Source organism: Otolemur garnettii, unplaced genomic scaffold (assembly GCF_000181295.1).
Source record: "Otolemur garnettii isolate 467f Iridium unplaced genomic scaffold, OtoGar3 scaffold00286, whole genome shotgun sequence".
NCBI lineage: Eukaryota > Metazoa > Chordata > Mammalia > Primates > Galagidae > Otolemur > Otolemur garnettii.
Window position 1 is genome coordinate 781,697 of NW_003852681.1, and position 13,335 is coordinate 795,031.

Here is a 13,335-nt window from a genome sequence, read left to right on the forward strand (position 1 = left end):
AAAAAAAAAAAACAGAGAGGGGCAAGACAGGCCTGATAAAGCCACTCCCAGAAGACAAGGGAGCCCAGGCCTAGAGGTGCAGCCATGGGGAGGGCCAGGCTGGAACCCAGGATACCCTGGGGATAAGGCTGGAGTTGCTAGGCACACAAGAATGAGAGTCAGAGGAGGTGGCCTGTTGCTAAAGGAAGGAGGGAGGAGGTGAGGGAGCTGCTGACACACGTGTAGAGACAGGGACATCCCCATGGCAACTGGAATCACTTCAGTCAGGAGAAGTAGAAGGAGGAGCCTCTGCTGGCTCTGTTCCCAGAGGAGGCCTCCCACTCTGTGCCTCGGTGCCCCCATCTGTCCGACGGGAGTTTGCATTAGACGATCTCTAAGATCCCTCCTTATTTTGACCATTTGGCAATCTGGGATGGCTGAGACCTCATGAAACTTCCATGGCTCCTCCATCCGCATGTCCAAGACACCACCAGTCCCTAGAGCCACCCCTGTTTCATCTACCTCTTTCTTCCTATGTCTCCTCTTGTTCATCCCATCCCAGTTGCCCAACCCACCCAGCTCTCTGTTCCTTCCTCTTCCTTTGCCTGGAACCTTGCCACTTTCTACCTGCTAGGGGACCCAACCCCAGTGCTGCCCACTCTGCGAAGCCTGCCCTGGCTGCCCTAACTTAGTTTCCTCCCTTCTGGGCTTCTCTGGTCCCAGAGGTCTGACCACTTCCTGCTGTCCCTTAGTAATCACCACTGTAATTTATCAAGCCACTTCTAAGGGCTGGACTCCCTCCACAGAGGATATTTCACAGGCTCAAATCTCTACAATAAATCTATTGTGTTATATTCCTGAATCTCCATTTTACATATGAAATACTTTAAGAGCTTATGTGATTTGTCTGAGGTACACAAGGCACTGTGGTGAAGCCAGGTTTAGAACTTGGCCCCATGTAATTTCTGTACCCCAATCCTGAGGTGGGGATGTGATTCATCATCCTAATCAGTAGCAGCAGTGGGACTTACTGAATGATGGTTAAAGCTACTGTGCGCCAGGCACTTTACCTATATTCTCTCATTTAATCTTCACATTAATCCTATAGGGCATATGTTCTTGTCATTTTACAGATTAGAAAATGAAGGTTTAGAGGGCTAAAATAATTTAGCTCGTGGCAGAATTAAGATAGGAATGCAGACCATCAGATTTGTGATCACCACACTATCCTGTGGCTAACCCAATTATATTCCTGAAGCACATACAGAGTATTCCCTATGTATCAGGCTTGTGTGTTGGACCACCTGTGGGGCAAGGAAATTGGCAATGGGAGTCCCTGCACATGGGGGGCTCCCAGTCTGAATTTGCTGCAGATACAGATGAGCCAGATTGCACAAGCCCAGATGGGAGTGTGATAATAAGGTAGACAGCAACAGCCAGTTTGTAAGAACAGGAGTCTGGAGGGAGCAGAACTAGATTCTGACAGTGAGCTGGAAGAGGAGGAAGATGGGGGGAATTGGGGTAATTTTTCCAAAGGGGGTGCCTTTCTGGGAAGTTCAAGAGAGGCAAGAAGGGGTAAGAGGACCCTCTTCTCCATCCTTTCCTCTGTGTTCTCTCTCCCCTCTGCTTAGCCCAGCCTTAGGAAGTGGGTGACCCCTTAGCTGGCTGAGTGCCTGGTTGGCACCAAAATAAACTTGCATTCTCTCTCTTCCCCCCCTTTGCCTCTGTCCCCTCTGTCCTGGCTTTAATTAGCAGCCCTGGGGATGATTCACTTGGCAGCTGGGGAGGGAGGCTGTGCAGAGCCCAGTTAAGCTTTGACTCCTGCCCTGAGCCTTACAGACAGTGCCACTGTCTTCATGTGAGTGGGTGTGCAGTGCTATGTGTCAGGGTGGCTTCATGTCAGTATGGCTGTGGAGAGTGCAGGGCAATACTGCATGCTGATGTGATCTTCACGTCAGTGAGTCTATAAAGAAGCTTGTCTGGTTGTTGCTGTATTTGTTTCTGTGTGTCACCGAATGTCAGTGTGTGTGAGTGTGTGGCTGTAGTATGTGGCTATCGTAGCAAGTGTCAGGAAATGAAGGACCTTTTGGGTGAACAAACACAAATGCCATATAATTGCATTCACCCCCCCCCCACATAACTATTATTTATGCAATTTTGCTTGTGCAAGCCCAGCACTTATATTCCCAATTTTCACTTGTCTTAGTCTGAGTATGCTTTGTTGCAAGGAACAGAAGCCCGCTTAAACTAGCTCAAGAATAAAGGGTGGAGTGGGGGGGGGGACAATTGTGAGCCTACATCTCAGATCTAAGAGCAGTAAAATGAAGTACAACCAGGGCTTACACAAACTGAAGGTGAGTCCAGGAAGTCAAGGACCAAGATTTCTCTCTCACTCTCTGCACATCCTGGGCCCATGTCTCATCTCTCTTTTTCCTACAGCTTACTGGTCCCTATCATTTCTTTTCCACTGACTCCTCTCTCTGGACTGGCTTTCTCTGCTTGTACATGGCCATGTATAGCTGCCAACTTGGAAGCGTTAGGGTCCATCCCTACCTAACTGCAATGATTCTGTCCAGCCTGTGGTAACATGAGGCATCAAGGGCCTGTAGGTGGGGGTCGATTTCCTGAGCAGCGTATGAGAGTAGATAGGTAAAATACTTGGTACTTGGCATTTCTTCTACAACAAACAGTTTTTATGTGTATACAAGTGAGGTCAGAGCCAGGAGGGTCATCTGCTCAGAGGCCCATGATTGTTAGATTGCCTATCTATCAAGATTTTGGTCTGTAGTTTATAGTAGGATGACCTTTGCTTACTATGTTTTTGAATCTAAACATACTGTTTATCAAAAAAAATTACCCTTGTTTTATGCCAAAACAACTTTTAAATGTACCATGAATTCAAGTGGACATTATTGCTGCCAGCTTATGGTCATTTTCATAGTCTCAGAACAACTAGCATAATGCTACTTATGGTGCAGCTGCTACCAGGTTCTTGGTTGTTTCAGGAATTTTTACATTTTATTAGTTCAATGACTGAATTTATAGTTATCTGCAGTATATAATTATAAGCATACATTATCAATATTATCAGCTTGACACTTGAGCTTACTTTTCCATTAATACAAACCTTGTAGTTTTTACATTAATTACAGAAGGAATTAATGATCCCCTTACACAGGTTTTCACCTATGAGTAAAGAGTTTGGAGCCAGCAGTGCCAGTAAGGACTGCTCTTCAGACACAGGGGTGATGCCCACAGCTCTGGCCTTGGTCCTGGCTTTGCGTCCTCTGGCTGAGACTAGAGGCTTCCTATCACCTCCTTAGGGGCCTCTTATTTCTGGCCCTGGCACATAGTAGGTGCCATTGTTGTTTTGTTTTGTTTTGTTTTTCCAGGGCTCGATTTGAACCCACCACGTCCAGCATATGGGGCCGGCACCCTACCCTTTTGAGTCACAGGCACCGCCCCATCCATTGTTATTTTTTAATTAAAAATAAATTTTAGCTTTTACTAGTAAAGCTATCTTCCATATATAAATGGAAACCCAAAGTGGGAGAAATTATCCCAGGCTCAGGGAAGTCTCCTTCAAGTCCTCCCTTTGCTTTTTTTTTTTTTTACTGCTCCAAATACTATTATAATAATTGCTTCAATTTGGACGATGTCTACTGTATATCAGGTACTGCTACAAAGCACTTGACTCATTATCTTTAATCTTTGTGGCCACCCTGCCAAGTAGGGGTGATTTACAGGTGGTGAAACTGAAACCTAGAAAGGTAAAGTGACTCTCCTAAAGTCATCCATCCATCCGTTCATTCATTTATTCTTTCATTCATGGACAATTTATTGAGTGCCTAAAATGTGCCTGAGTTGCTAAATGCAGTTGATATGATGGTGAATAATAGAGTGACGAGCCCTGCTCTAATGAAGCCCACTGTTGTGTTGGGAAACAGACAAGGAAACAGATAATTATAGGCAATTATAGGGGAAGTGTAGGGTGCTCTGATACCATGGCAAAAGTATACCAAACCAAACCTTAGGGTCAGGGAGGCCTCTCCAAGTTAACATCTATGTCAAGACTTGAAAGATGAGTAGAAGTTAGCCAGGAGAGGGATAGAGTGGGGTAATGTGAAGTGGAGAGTGTTGTAGGCCAGAGCTGTGGGAGAGGTGTTTGGCACCTGAGTTTGTGAAGAACTAAAGCTATGTCTGTTCCAGCTCCATTCCACATTGTATATCAAATCAGCACATTGTATCCTATAAATGCATTAATGTACAGTTATGGGTGGCGCCTGTGGCTCAAAGAAGTAGGGCTCCAGCCCCATATACCAGAGGTGGCAGGTTCAAACCCAGCCCGGGCCAAAAACTGCAAAAAAAAAAAAAGTACACAATTATGATTTAATAAAGAAAAAAATAATTTGCAAACCCAAAAAAAAAAAAAGCTGTATCTGCAGTGAGATGGGGTTGTCATGAAAAATGTGGTCTGGTCTGGAAAGGGAACAGAAGGTATATTGGGAGGCTGGAACTGGGGTCCTGGTCGTTAGGTCCAGAGCTGAGGAACTCCAGGATCTAGCAGCAGTTTCCATGCTTCCTGGGGCTCCTGGCAACATTTGTGTGCCTGGTCCAAGAGCGCCTCCTGGGTGGGCCTGGTGGAGGATTTCAGTGGCTGCAGTGCCCTCTGGTGTTCACAGGCTCATCTTGCAGCCTCCACTTTTGTGGGCGTTATCTCCCACAAACATGTGTGACCAGGTGCTCTGTGCTGGGTGATGGGGACACTGGGATGAACAAAACATGGTCCCTGCCCTCACAGAACTCCCCTCTTAGAAGGCAATAGGCATCTGAAAATGCAATGTTGAGAGAAGCTGGCTGAGAGAAGAGCAAGGTGGAAGGACACAAGGAAGGTGACCCAGCCTGCCTAGATGGAGTCAGGGTAGGTTCCCAGAGGGCACAACGTTTAGCTGACTTTTGAAGAACAAGAGGGAGCTATCCAGATGGGGAGGTGGCATAAACAGCACAGGTGAAGGTGAGGCATGGAGTGGCAGAGTGTAGCTGAGAATTGCAAATGCTTCTGTCTGGGTGGCACAGGTAAAAGCTAAGACTAGCTGGAGGTGGGGGTAGGGGTTAGCTCATAGAAGATTCTAGGATGCCTGCCACTAGCTCATTATAGGCACTCAGTTGATGAAATCATATAAGATTCCCCGCCCTTTTGGGATCACATCCGTGGATCTGATGAAAGCTAGAAATGCTCTCCTCAGAAACTGACATTTTTCATACAACTTCAGGGGCATCAGGGATACCTCCCATCCTTCCATGCTATCCACAAACCACAGGCTTCTAAATTTCTCTTAGCATAAGTATGGAAATGCTTACTGAGGCCTCCCAGGCTCTGTATTGTTGGGCCCTCGCCTACATCTTATAGTCTCACCTCTCTCCCCTGTGGTTTTTCCTCTTTGCCACATTGGCCTCTTTGAACTTGCTAGAAATACCACCTCAGGTTCTTTTCCCAGGTTGTTTCTTCTGCCTGGAACACTCCTCTGACTGTTTTCCAGCTTTAGCTCAGTTTAATTACATTAGTTGGTGAATGTCTGTCTCCTTTCATTTGGACATAAACTCCATGAGAGCAAGACATTGCCTACCCTTAGTCACTGCTGTACTCAGCACCTGGCACAGCGCCTGGTCCACAGTATCTATTGTGTAAGTGAATGAAGGACTTGCCAGGGCCCTGCGGCTGAGTCAAGCTCCTCACTCTTAATTCCTTCTTTCCCTTGCTTATCACATGAGTCTACCCAGTGCACTCAGATATGACTGAATTCCAAAAGTGGCCCTAGATTAAGGGGTAATTTCCTAGAAGTCTCCACCCCCATTCCTGAAGCGAATAGGTTTCCCACAGGTCTTTTCTGTCCTCCTGGGAGAAGGGACAGACTCCCTCAGACTCAAACTGTGACTATCATGTGCACATTTTGTCTCATTGAATCCTTTCAAGAAACTGTGAGGGAAGAAATGCTACCTCCCTTCTGTAGATGAACAAACTGAGCATCAGAGGGGTTTCCAAGCTAAAAAATGGTAGAGCTGGGACTTATACTCAGCCCAGGCAGGCACCAACATAGGGGTTATTTGCCTCCCCAGGGAGAGGAAGGGGCTTGCCAAAGCTGACACAGCATCAGCCTTAGAGCCAGTACTAAAATTTCTGTCTCTCAACTCCTGCCAGGCCAACAGAAAGGTGTGAATAGGAGTACAGCTCTTAGGGTAATAAATACAAGTGGGCACAAAGTGAGGCTGCTGCAGGAGCTAGGAGAGTTGTTTAAGGAGAGTTTACAAAAAGAAGAAGGGGCTGATTCCAGAAGTCCTGAGGGTCAGGGCTTTAGGGGGAGCTTATTGCAGAGGCAGAGGAGGCCATGAAGGGCCCACAGATGCCAACCTTGCAGTGGTCCAGAGGGCCTCAATCAGCAGCTTTGGCTACCTTGAGGGGAGCCAGCTGCCCCAGCAGGGAGGCAGGAAGGCTGGCCTGTTGCCTGTCAGCTCCTATTCCTTCTAGATCACTAGCCCCCGGCCCCTCCCAGGGCCACCTTCTGCTTAGAACAGCTAGGGGTCAGGCTCTGGGGCTGTGAAAGGATGGGGTAGTCTAAGCTGGACCTGCAATGCTTACTCTCTTTTTTTAAAATTTTTGACAGTATACATTTATTACTTTTTTTTAACTTAATTTTTTTTTTTTTTGAGACAGAGTCTCACTATGTCACCCTTGGTAGAATGCTGTGGCATCACAGCTCACAGTAACCTCTAACTCTTGGGCTTAAGCAATTCTCTTGCCTCAGCTTCCCAAGTAGCTGGGACTACAGGTGCCCACCACAACACCCAGCTATTTTTTGGTTGCAGTGGTCTTTGTGTAGCTGGCCCGGGCCAGGCTCTAGAAGCCTCACATCCTTTAGAGCCCCAAACAACTCTCCTTTCTCCAGCCCTACCCATATGGAGGACATAGAGATGTAGGACTGTAGTGGGTAGGCAGGGAGCCAGGCACGTGGAATCTACTCTGACTTGCTGTATGAACTTTAGTATGACTCGTCTCCTCTTCAAGCCTCAATTTTCCCATCTGTAAAATCAGGCTAAGCAATTTCTTCAGAAGAACAGCCTCATGATTATGAATGGCATTTTTTCTGATTTTTCCTTTTCTCTTCAGGGAGCATTTCTCTTAGCTAGTCTAGAAAACAACACAGAAAAGAGAGCTTGTTGCAGTGGTAAAGAACATTGGCCAGGGCCCTATCTTGATATCCCAAAATGGGTGATTTGAATTTTACTTGCTATGGGATGTCCCAGAACAACTCCTAAACATAGTCTCTTTGTACTAAAAATGAAGATGTTCATGAAAAGCTTCTGTGGAAAGTTTTCTGTTTTCATGAGCCAGTGATATGGCCGAGGGGACAGATTCCAGATTTGGGAATGGCTAAATCATATCCTAATCTTGGGATTCTGTCATTTACTAGTGGTATTACTTAACTTGTCTCCATCTCAGTTTTCTCTTCAAGAGAATAGGCTAGTGACACAAACTTGGTAGGGTACTTGCTGAGGTTCCAGCAGAGATGCACACAGGGAGCCCAGCCTCTGGTTTGGTCTGAAGGAGTGACTGAGAGCTTTGAGTTCTTCAAGCTGCTTCCTCTTACAAGGAGTCCCCAGCCACCCTGGAGAGCAGGGGAAGAAGCAAAGTTTCCAGTTGCAGCCTGGCCTGCAGCCCAGCTGGCCTGGCCCCACCTCCTTGGTTCCTCCTTCTAGGGAAGGGCTGGGGAGGAGGGCTGGTGACACGGTGGAGGCACTGGCTGGGCCAGGGGGCCTGCCCTTGGGACAGGTCCAGACCCATGGAAGCCCCCGGGAGGAACAGCAGGTAGGAACCTGGGCCCCGTTCCCGCTGCTTGGCCCCCTCCCTTTCTGCCCAGGCCTGGACCCAGTCCCTGAGCTGCTGATTCAGCAGCCTCCTAGCTTCCTGGTTCCTGGCTCTCTTCTTGGATTCATGAGGCCTTTGGCTTGGGGGAGGGAGCAGCTCCAGTGGGCGAGCCCATAGGCACCTGGGTGCCCAATTCTGTAAGGAGCCTGGAGCCCTGAGTAGCACAATCTGTGGCCTATGAGGGGTGAGCTTGGCAACTACCCTGGTGTGCTAGCCTTGTGTTGCACCACAGGGCTCCAGGCTTACAGTTGCTGGGATTTTCTGACACCAACATTCCAGCAGCCTAAGGATCTCTGAGTCTCAGATTCAGTGAGATAATGAGTCAAGGACTTGGGCTGATGACTGGCACATAGATGGCACTTGAGAAACAATCACTCTGATGATGACTGTTTTTCCATAGCTTCTGATAAGAAGAGTGTCAGATTAAAAGATTTGGGCATCTTTAAATTCACAATACTTAAAAAAACAGTCTCTCTGGGGTAGCGCCTGTGGCTCAAAGGAGTAGGGCACCAGCTCCATATACCAGAGGTGGTGGGTTCAAACCCGGCTTCAGCCAAAAAAAAAAAAAAAATTAGTCTCTCTAATGATTATGATTATTCCAAAGCCTCTGATAAGAAGAGTCTCAGATTCAAAGACTCTTTGTAGAATTCCAAGATTTAGACGTCCTCAAACTTGCAGCTGGCCTGGTCTAAAACCACATCTCCTGGCTTTTACTGGGCTTCTGAATGGCCAGGCCCTGACTACAACCTGCCTCTGGGGCTTGTAGGGTACAAGGACTGGCTATCTTGGAGGAGCCAGTTTCACTCTCAGCTTATTCCAGCTCTGGCAATTGGTGTGCCCTGGCAACTGCACTGTCTGGCTAGGGCAAAGACCAGGCCCTCAGCCTCACCACTTTGCTGTCCATCCTCCTCCCCCTTTGCCATTTTCTGGACTTTAATCTTGGGAAGTAGGAGGTAGAGGGGCTTTTGTACCCTGCACTAGGGGTTGGGGGCACAGCACCAGGGGTAGAGTGGGGGCCCTGCCTTGGGATGGGGTGGGGGCACTTGGCTTTCAAAGCAAAAGACTCCTACTTGGAACTACCCAGTCCTCTGCCTCACCCACTCAGTCCTGAGTCCCATCCTATCACCAAGACCACTGAGACCTTGTCAGCCTTCTCCACCCTCTTCCCTCCTCGGCTCTGGCACTCTCTGCCTCTCCCTGGCTTCTCTCTGTGTCTTTTGACTCGCACTTTCTCTGTCTTCCTCTTTCTCTGTCTTTCTTCTTTTCTGTCTCTCTGGGTTTCTCCCTGTCTCTCTCCCTCTCCTCCTTCAGTGTTCTCCCCTCCACTACCCACCTGGATTCTCCTCCCTCTTTGGGCCCAGAGCCTCTCCTCCTAACATTCTTCCCTCCATTCCTGTGAGGAGTCTTCTATAAGGGGAGGCCCCCATACAGCTTTTCCTCTGCTCTTTCATACTCCTTTTCTCCTTCCCTCCTTTCCTACCCCTGTGGCGTCTGGTGTGAGGAGGGCTCCCTTCCCCCTTTCCTGTTGTGGTGTCCCGGTGTCTCCATGGCCAGTAGCCAGCCATCTCTGTGGCCAGCAGAGGTCCCCGCGGAGTTACCTGAAACACAGGAGGCCCAGCCCACTCTTTCGTCTCTACCGCCCCCTGTTGTCGTTGTGTTCTGTATGTGGTTTGAGTGCCGTCCTCTCTTTCTTGACTGTGGTTTTTTTTTTTCTTTTCTCCTTCCTTCCTTCCTTCCTTCCTTCCTTCTTTCCTTTCTTCCTTCCTTCCTTCCTCTCTTCCTACCTCCCTCCCTTCCTTACCTCCTTCCCTTTCTTCCTCCCTCCTTTCCTCTTTTCCACTCCCCCTTAACTTCCTTCTTTCCCTCTCTCCCTGCCTCCCACCTCTCCTCTTCCATTTCCAATCCTCCATTCCTCCCAGTCTTATCCTTTCCCCTACCCCATTCACTCTCACCTCCTTGTCCCCATCACCCACTCTGCCACTCCCCTTCCTCCCTGTCTCTCTTTCTGTCTCTCTTTCTCTTTCTGTCTCTTGCTGTCTCTCAGGTCCACAGCGTCTCATACTCTACACCAGTATTGCTGTCCTACTCAGGTCCTTGACTCCATGAAGCTTACCCCCTCAGGCAGGCTGGCAGATAGCAGGTAAGAGCTAGAACCATCCCCCAATCCCTTCCCCTTCCAAACAAATATGCAGTGTCATTGCCAGATCCCTCCCCAACCTCCCCTAGCCCCTGGTGTGACTGTGGAATGGATGGCTGAGTGTATGAGGAGCGTGCCTGGAAGATCATGTTAGGAGACCAAAGAGGACATTCATAATCTTTTTTGTAATTTGTCCTTCCTTAAAACAATCCTTCCCTAGAGTCCTACTCTAAAAGGCAGAAGTGTTTGGTCCTAGAATATGTGACACTTGAGCATCTTTGAAGGATGAATAGGAGTTGTCCAGTTGGGTAGACTGGGGAGGGGCATTTAGGCAGAGGGATCAATCTGTCCACACCTTTGGAGAATATTATTTCCAAGTCAATTAGAAAACATGTTTTATGTTTTCTCATTATAATTCAATAAAAGGAAATGTTAACAACAACAGCAAAAAGGCTGGGCTCTCCCCCCATTTAAAACTTTTAACATACTTGTGTTAAAGAGGAAATAAAAGTGGAATTTATGAACTATTTAGAGTAAATGTCAATGAGAATGCTACATATTAAAACCTATGGATACGGCCATAGGAGTTCCCAAGAAGAAAAATGTATAGTCTTAAATGCTTTTATTAGCAAACAAAATGTTTTAAATTAAATGAACTAATTATTCCACTCAAGAAACTAGGAAAAGAACAACTAAGAAAGCAGAATAAAATAGTTACTACAAGGGCACAGTGCCTCACACTTGTAGTCCTAGCACTTTGGGACATTGAAGTGGGAGGATTGGTTGAGGTCAGGAGTTTTAAGACCAGTCTGAGCAAGAGCAAGACCCCATATCTGCAAAAAATAGAAAAATTAGTCAGGCTTGGTGGTCCATGGCTGTAGTCTCAACTACACAGGTGGCTAAGGCAGGAGGATCACTTGACCCCAGGAGTTTGAAGTTCCAGTGAGCTATGATGATGTCACTACACTCTAACTGGGCAACAGAGTGAGACCCTGCCTCAAAATAAATAAACAGTTACCATAGATAAGCCAGAAATTATCGAAACAGAAAAAAAAAGATTTGATAAAGAGTGGCTTTTGAAAAGGCCAACAAACCAGACAGACTATCCTCTGGCAGATATGACTTTGAAAAAGGCAAAGAAAGCATAAATAAAATAAGATATGAGGGAAGATTTAACCACAGAGTCTGAGGAGATAAAAAAAAAAGTTATAAGAAAATGCTTTCTATACTTTTATACCAATAAATGTAAAATAATCTAGATGAAATGGATAATTTTTAAGGAAAATGTAAAATATCAGAATGACTTAAGGAAGGGCAGAAAACCTGAATAGAATGGAAAAGTATAGAAGAAATAGAAAAACTGGCCAGAATTTTCTCCTCAGAAATGGTAAATCCAGACCATGTCCATAGCACAGTGGTTACAGCACCTGCCACATACACCGAGGCTGGCGGGTTTGAACCCAGCCTGGCCCTGCTAAAATAACAATGACAACTGCAACAGAAAAAAAAATGCCAGGCGTTGTGGCAGGCGCCTGTAGTCCCAGCTACTTGGGAGGCAGAGGCAAGAGAATCATTTAAGCCCAAGAGTTTAAGGTTGCTGTGAGCTGTGACACCACAACACTCTACGGAGGGTGACATAGTGAGACTCTGTCTCAAAAAAAAAAAAAGAGAGAGAGAGAGAAATGGTAAATCCAGTTGGTATTCTGGAAGTCTTGGTATGATAGAAGTTCTAGCAAAACTAGATCAGATAATAGGAAAAGATGGACAACTTCCCAATTCATTCTGTACTGCTAGTGTAGCTAGAAAGGTTTAGGCAGAGAGAGAGAGAGAGAGAGGACGAACTATAGCCTAATCTCACAGAACAACAAATATTTTAAGTAACAGATTATCAAACAAAATCCATTTGCATATTGAAAAACAAATGAAAATTTATTGCAGGACTGTAGTATAGGGATATTCAACATTAGGATATCTGTTATTGTAATTTATTACATTAATAGATTAAAGAGACGGCTCGGCGCCTGTGGCTCAATCAGCTAAGGCGCCAGCCACATACACCTAAGGTGGCGGTTTCGAATCCCCAGCCCAGGCCCGCCAAACAACAAATGATGGCTGCAACCAAAAAATAGCCGGGCGTTGTGGCGGGCGCCTGTAGTCCCAGCTACTTGGGAGGCTGAGGCAGGAGACTTGCTTGAGCCCAGGAGTTGGAGGTTGCTGTGAGCTGTGAGGCCATGGCACTCTACCCAGGGGGATAGCTTGAGGCTCCGTCTCAAAAAAAAAAAAAATAGATTAAAGAGAAAAGATCATATAGTCATCTCCATAAAAGCTGAAAATAATCTGATAAAATGGCACATTAATTCTCTTGCTGCACTGGAGTAATTTGCTACATAGCAATAGATAAGTAATATGATAAGCTAGAAATCCATGAAAACTTCCTTAACTTGGTAAAGAATTTTTATCAGAAGACAAAGACAATCATCAAATGCAACAGTGAAATGTTGTAGATACAACAGAAATGTATTTAATACATGTAAATAAATGTATCTAATACATTTAATGTATTAAATCCAATAAATGTAAATAAATGTATCTAATACATTTCTGTTAAAAATAGAAATTTTAACAGAAAAATTACACAGAAAATTAGATTGTTTTAATTTTTTGCTGTCACAAGAAATGCCGTACTGAAATCTTTGCATATGTCTGGAAATATTGTTGAAGGATGGATTTCTAAAAGTTGAACTGTTGAGCCAAAGGAATGCACATTTTATTTAAAGTGTAGATAAAAGTTATTTCTATTGCTTTAACCTTTTTATAGACTGGCTACAAATAAAGATTATTCCTATTCATATAATTCTGTCTTTATTTTGAGAAGACTGTATCATGCAGCCTTTTTAAAAATTATTTTCCTTCTCTTTTGAGAGGCAATCTTTTCATTAAGAGTTGGTGGAAAAGGACATCCTACAAGGGCATGTGATAAAGAGTTGCACCATCTGGCTTATGTTTGCAGTTTGGATTGGGGTGTTTTGGAAAAGGCCTCTGGCTAGCCAAATTGGGGTCATTCTAGTAGTAAAACCTTAGAAAAATCTAGTTCTTGGCTTGAAAAAATACACACATTTAAAACTCTGGAGGTAACTGACACATTTGCCCCACAAAAATTGTACCAATTTGCACTCCAATTAAGGTATCTAAGAGATTCTCTTTTTCCACAACTCTTCCAATCCTTTTAATTTAGGTATCTAAAAAGGGTACTTTATTATTGTTTTAGTTACATTTCTATTTTTTAACCCCCCAC

At 45.6% G+C, this 13,335-nt stretch overlaps 1 protein-coding gene across 3 annotated transcripts in view; it reads left to right on the forward strand.

Moving 5' to 3' along the window:
* Positions 1–13,335, forward strand: part of IQSEC2 (IQ motif and Sec7 domain 2) — an 84,131-nt gene that overhangs the window by 28,631 nt on the left and 42,165 nt on the right. For 2 of the 3 annotated variants that reach the window (XM_012813639.1, XM_012813640.1), the window contains exons 1-2: positions 7,732–7,843; positions 9,948–10,043. The exons of the other annotated variant lie outside the window; for it this stretch is intronic. In XM_012813639.1, the coding sequence (XP_012669093.1) occupies positions 7,818–7,843; positions 9,948–10,043 (122 nt within the window). In that variant the 5' untranslated portion in view covers positions 7,732–7,817. Of the gene's footprint in view, positions 1–7,731; positions 7,844–9,947; positions 10,044–13,335 lie in introns of those variants that run through there. 3 annotated transcript variants of the gene reach the window in all.